This window comes from Erythranthe guttata, chromosome 4 (assembly GCF_056151865.1).
Source record: "Erythranthe guttata isolate IM_541 chromosome 4, IM_541, whole genome shotgun sequence".
NCBI classification, from domain to species: Eukaryota; Viridiplantae; Streptophyta; class Magnoliopsida; order Lamiales; family Phrymaceae; genus Erythranthe; species Erythranthe guttata.
The window spans coordinates 5,905,517-5,911,361 of NC_142536.1; the positions used below are offsets into that span (position 1 = coordinate 5,905,517).

Consider the following 5,845-nt stretch of genomic DNA (forward strand, 5'->3'; position numbering starts at 1 on the left):
TATATACAAATTATAAACATGGACTTTTTTTTTTTTTTTTTCATTTTTCTTTATTTATATATATTTTTGTAGTTTTGTTTTTGGAGCTGTTGAATCTAATTACAAGAGATCTATAGCAAAAAAAATAAGAGCAAGAAATTGATTTTTAATTCAACACACTTGACTAATAAAAAAAAAATTATATCACTAATTTAATTAAACTTATTAACCACTATTATTCCTTGCAAGTGTTCCAGTGGCTCTCATTCCAGCTTTTTCCACATATGTAACAGAACTCAAACTTACACCTGCAAACAAAATTAAACTGATCAATTAATAATAAGTTCAAACTAATCGGTTAACCAGATCAACGAGTCCAACCCGAATCTTGAACCAACGCATATTGAACGAATCGATTACGAGTTCGATTAAAAAAAAATTACCAACCTGCAAGTAATGTGTACACATCCTTCGGTCTTGTCGACGAAAACCCTACAATTAGGGCATTTTTTCCACTTGTTCTCTTTCGCCAACAACCTCAACTTCCTCTTCTCTTTATCGTTTCGATCCAATCTCTGAAAATCTCGACAGTCGAATCCGTGATGCCAAGAAACCCTACACTTTGCACAGAACAATTTATGACACCTAGGGCATTCAGTTTCAGTTATTACGCTACCGCCGTTTTCGATAACGAGAATCTCCGAGCATTTCTCGTAAGGGCAGTGGATTATTTCCTCCGAAGAAGCAAGAATGGTTGACTCGGTTATCGCCTTCTCCCACCGGTCGAAAACTTCTTGCGGGATTTTAGACCTAATTAGAGACGACCCGTTGTTATTATTCGGTTGGATCATGTTTGGACAGCCTTGGTAGGGACAAGGGATGTTTGCTATGTTCTGTTGGAGCTTGTATTGGATGTGCTTCGATATGCAGTCGTGGCAGAACGAATGGTCGCAGCCCTCGATTTTGTGCATGTCCGATTTTCGCTTGTCTTCCGTGCATATTTCGCATGAAATAATTCGAGTGGATGAAGATGACGATGACGTGGCGTGGTGGTGGTTTCTTGATGATGACGTGGCGTGGTTGTTTCTTGATGATGACGTGGCATGGTTGTTTCTTGATGATGACGTGGCGTGGTGGTTTCTTGATGATGACGTGGCATGGTTGTTTCTTGATGATGACGTGGCGTGGTGGTTTCTTGATGATGATGATGATGATGATATGTGTAGAGAGGCGGCGAGAGCTTCTTGAAGCTGAAGCTCTTCTGCGTACACGGAATCATCTGATGGTGATAAATTATTATCGTACTGATAATCGTATTCGTCGAATATCGAAGACAAGATCTCCATTTTCTTGGATATGTGTATATAAGAGCTCTAGGTTTATCGAAAGTAAAGTGTTTTGTATCGATCTATTGAATGGTTAATTGTATATGTTTTGCTGTATTGAGAAAACAGAAGTGCAGTTCTGATATTTATTATCAGACTTTCTTGAAATTTCGAAAACGAATTTTAATTAATAAACGCGACGCGGTAGACAATTTTGTATTAAATTAAAAAAAAAAAAAAAAAAAAACACGGCTTAAGTGGAACCTACTTTGATGACTTGATGCATAAATAATTCAAACAACATATAAATCAAGTGATGATATGAATGCCAAAGTCATCGTTCTTTCGACTGTCAATTGTCATATACAGTATAACTATATATAAATATATATTTTTTTTTCCGATCGTTTTAATTTGTTCATGATATTATTCTTATAATTTTATTCATCAATGGCTTGAGGAGATCAAACTCCTACAGTAGTTTGATATAAATTTATATATATATATATCCTCACCAAATCGCAGATTTTATATTCCCTAAAACGGAAATTTAAACCGTGTCTTTCGCATATACGTTGCTTCTAAACCTTAGATCCTCGACAGACAATATTTTATTCATAGATTGTGACATTTATATTAATTAATTTCAAATTACTATTATTGCATAACCGATTTATTAGAGGAATTACGCGTCAACTATATTACTTCTGGAGATGGATCAGTTTAATTAATTTATAAGTTTATAAAAAGACTTACTTTTTTAATGTACAAGAAGAAGACCAAGACCAAGGTGACTTATAGGGATGTGTTTTGAGAAATCTGCGAATATATTTCCACACGGTAAAATTACGACTCAAGGTTGACTTTTCGAAGGAATATTTCTAGCTTTGCGTAAAACATTACTTGTCGAAATCCTGTAATCGAAGAGAATTTGCACCAAAGCACGATACGTTTTCTTTTCTCAGTTCGAAGATCGTTTCTATAATCAAACGGAACTGAAGTATTGATGGGAAAGTGAATATATTCCGGGAAAAATTTACCGAATCAAATAGGTGGTCTGGGTTTATACTATGCTACGGTGGTGCGTGTTTCTTTATATAACATGCACGATCGATATATGTTAATTGCCCGTAAAACACATAGTAAATTGAAATATTTTTCGAAAACACGATCGAATCGATAGTAAATCAAGAAATGTGAGTTTAATTTGCTGGAGTCACAATAAAATAAAAAATAAATTAATAAATAGAAAAAATAATAGTACTAGTGATGGCCGATGGGTGGTCAACATGGTCACCGGCAACCACCATGGGTAGAACTCCAAGCTGCCCCACATGCATAGCAGAATTGAAATTCACACCTATTTTCACACAGATTAAATATCAAATAATTAACAAAAATATTGACTTACCTAATAATTTAATCAAAGGTGATATAATACTCTTTTATGTAAATCAGTTACGTGACCCGATATACATACTCCAAATTTGAAAACCAGACGCACGCACGCACACATATTAATTAAACACTACAACCATTGAATAAAGAAACAATCCGATTTTTTTTTTTCTTAAAGTAATTTCAAGTCCATTACGAGGGGAAGTAAGGAAGGGGGGACTCAAACCCTAGACCTTTACCCTATTGGTAAAAACAATCTGAATTTCAGAAGTTGCATTTTTTTGGGGGGCAATTTGCTAACACCTCTAGGCGCTAATACTCTTTTAGATCATGACATTCATACTTTCGCATTTTGCCATAAGCTCCCCGGGCTGCTTAATTGGAGAGTTTAGAGTGAAGATAGTCATTTTAGATCGAAAATACTTTATTTACCTCCAACCCATCCGCCCTCAGAACAACACTCACTCCAAAAAAATGGCATTTCTGTCCATCTCTACTAGTCCTCTGCCGTCGACCGTCTAATTTCTACCAACCGCATCATTGGAAACATGTTATTTTCATTTATTTTCAATCTAAGATGTCTATTTTCAATTTAAATTTTCCAACTAAGCTGTCTATTTTCAGTCTAGACTATCTATTTCTAGTCTAAACTTTCCAACTAAATTGTCTATTTTCAATTTAAGTTATTTATTTTCCGTCTAAGTTGTACGACTAAAAACTACCCGAGGGATTTATATCAACTTCAAAATATCCGCCCGCCCTGTCAGCTATACAAAATATTTTTGAGGGATTTTAAGCTAATTTTTCCTTTCACATTCGAAATTCCAATTTCAATCCAAAAAAATAAAAAAAAATCCGTAAATCAAAATCTCGGAAATTGGAACGAAAAAAGTCAAAGGGAACCTAAAGGGAAATAATCACCTGCAAGTGATGTGCAAGCATCCCTCTTTCCTCTCAACAAAGAATTTGCAGCGAGGGCATCTCTGCCATTGATTCTTCTTAGCAAGCTCATGCACCATCCGATCTTCTCTCCCCCTCTCATCAAACCTCAGCTTCGAAAACTCCTCACAGTCAACCCCACTATGCCACGTCACACTACACCGCGCGCAGAACAACCTATTGCAGAAGGGGCACTCAGCTTCTCTGACGTCACCGCCACCGTCATTCATCAGCAAACCCGAGCAGTCCCTGTACGGACAGTAAAACCTCTGCGCCAGCGGAATCAACGACTCGCAGATAACCTCGTCCCACAAAACGACGACGTGCTTCGGCCGCCATGGGAGACCAGAGAGTGGAGATGAAAATGTTTTTTTTTTTTTTCTCACTCTTGATTAGGTTTGGATCTCTTTGTTATTAATTAATATATCTAGATTGATTTTGAATTCTGATTAAAGTTTATCCAAAGTGTATTTTGAGTTCCCATGTATTTTTTATCTCTTCTGATTGGTTACAATATCTTATGTACAAAATTAATGTTGTTTATGGGTAACTTTTTCCAACTATTTTGAGGTTAATATAACCTTTCCTTATGTATTAGGACTTGGGAGATATCCCTAATAGTTTTATCTTATTTTAAAAACAAAAATGAATAAATCAATTGGAGATCGTCCGAGTTCTGATTAGTTCACAGTTAATCAATATTAATTGATATTCAAATTTTTCTTTCTTTCCTTTTCTTTTGCTATTTTTATTTTTCCTGTCGTTGGAGCTATGATTAGCTAACGAACTATTAGGTGACATTCAACTCGTTTTTTCTTTCCACTATTTTTTTTGCAGCGGATCGTCAGAACCCTATTCAGCTGATTCAACATTAAATGACATTTGATTTATTTTTTTCGGTCGCTGGTCGTCGAAGATATGATTAGTTGACTAAGCATTAGTTGACTTCAACATCGATGAACTTGATGTAGTTAACTCAATCGGAGCTAATGACAACACGCCGGTGAAAGAAAAAAAAAAAGCACAAAAAGAAGTTGGATTTCAGTTGACATTAAAGTCAGCTAATCGAAGCTTCAACAATCCGTTGGCGGAAATAGATAAGTCGGATGTCAACTAATGTTTAGTGCTAATCGAAGTTCCGAAAACCTGACGCATGGAAAGAAAACGAGTGGGGTAGTGGTGAGGTGAGGTGGGGGTGATGAATGTGTATATGAATTTTTTTCATGCTTAGACTTATCTCAAATGAAAATAGATAGGGGTTATTTTGGGAATTCATATTTATGCGAGCCTATTTGAAATGAAAATTAAATGATGGGCTAATTTGTGGTAAAATTTCATTCATGCTGAATTCACCCCAAAATATAAGGATGAACATATTAGGAACACTTAAGAGTTTTTTAATAATATAAAATATATAGTAAATGAAATATATAAATCCAAAATTTCAAACTTTTTAGATACTCCATCACATAAAACGAACCAATGATTTTCTATACCATCGAATCGATATACTACAGATAAAAGAATCATGCTTAACTTGGGAACTCGAAATACACTTGGGAAAAATACTAAAAAATTAAATGAGTCAAATGTGAAGTCAAAGAGCCGAAGTACGTTCTTGAGCCCTTTGGAATTAATTAAGTAATTACTCGAATTTATTCCGTGTAGATAATTAGTTATACTACCCAATCTGTACGTAATTCATCTCCACATCTGTACGTTGAGCATGGAAGTTTTTTCATACGATGACGACGATGATTATTACACTTCATTGCTTCTTATGCAATATTCTCAAATCATCGAAAATAATCACAACCGCCTTTTGTCGGACGATGACAAGTATGCACAAGAACTTCAGCTCCAAGAAACCCTAATCTCTTCTTTCACCGGAATTAATGTACAATCATCATTATCCAAAAAACGACGTCGTAGTTTGATAAAGGAAGTAGGAGAATCATCTTCTTCTTCTTCTTCATCTTCTTCCCCTTCGTCTGCGAAATATGCGCAGAACGAAACAAAACGATGAAATATTCCCATTTTGCCATCATAAGTGCAGCCACAAGTTCTGCAAGGATTGCATATCCAAATACATAACCATGAAAATAAACCGCGGGAAATCCGCTTCCATCGCATGCCCGGGCCCCGACTGCGAGGGCATTATGGGAATCGAAGAGTGCGTCGGAGGGGTGGTGCCGAAAGAAGTT

The 5,845-nt window shown here is 35.8% G+C and overlaps 2 protein-coding genes across 2 annotated transcripts; both read right to left on the bottom strand.

Moving 5' to 3' along the window:
* On the bottom strand, positions 1 to 1,450 carry LOC105972218 (E3 ubiquitin-protein ligase RSL1). Its single transcript, XM_012997153.2, has 2 exons — positions 427 to 1,450; positions 1 to 287 (listed from the first exon to the last, which is right to left on the bottom strand). Exons 1-2 carry the CDS (start codon positions 1,323 to 1,325, stop codon positions 215 to 217), a joined length of 972 nt encoding a protein of 323 aa, XP_012852607.2. The 5' UTR covers positions 1,326 to 1,450; the 3' UTR covers positions 1 to 214.
* A 1,009-nt stretch (positions 1,451 to 2,459) lies between these two features.
* LOC105972295 (E3 ubiquitin-protein ligase RSL1) lies at positions 2,460 to 5,346 on the bottom strand. The gene is made up of 3 exons (XM_012997232.2): positions 5,327 to 5,346; positions 3,624 to 4,028; positions 2,460 to 2,664 (listed from the first exon to the last, which is right to left on the bottom strand). The coding sequence occupies exons 1-3, from the start codon at positions 5,344 to 5,346 to the stop codon at positions 2,598 to 2,600; spliced, it is 492 nt and encodes a 163-aa protein (XP_012852686.2). The 3' UTR covers positions 2,460 to 2,597.
* Positions 5,347 to 5,845: the final 499 nt, after the last annotated feature.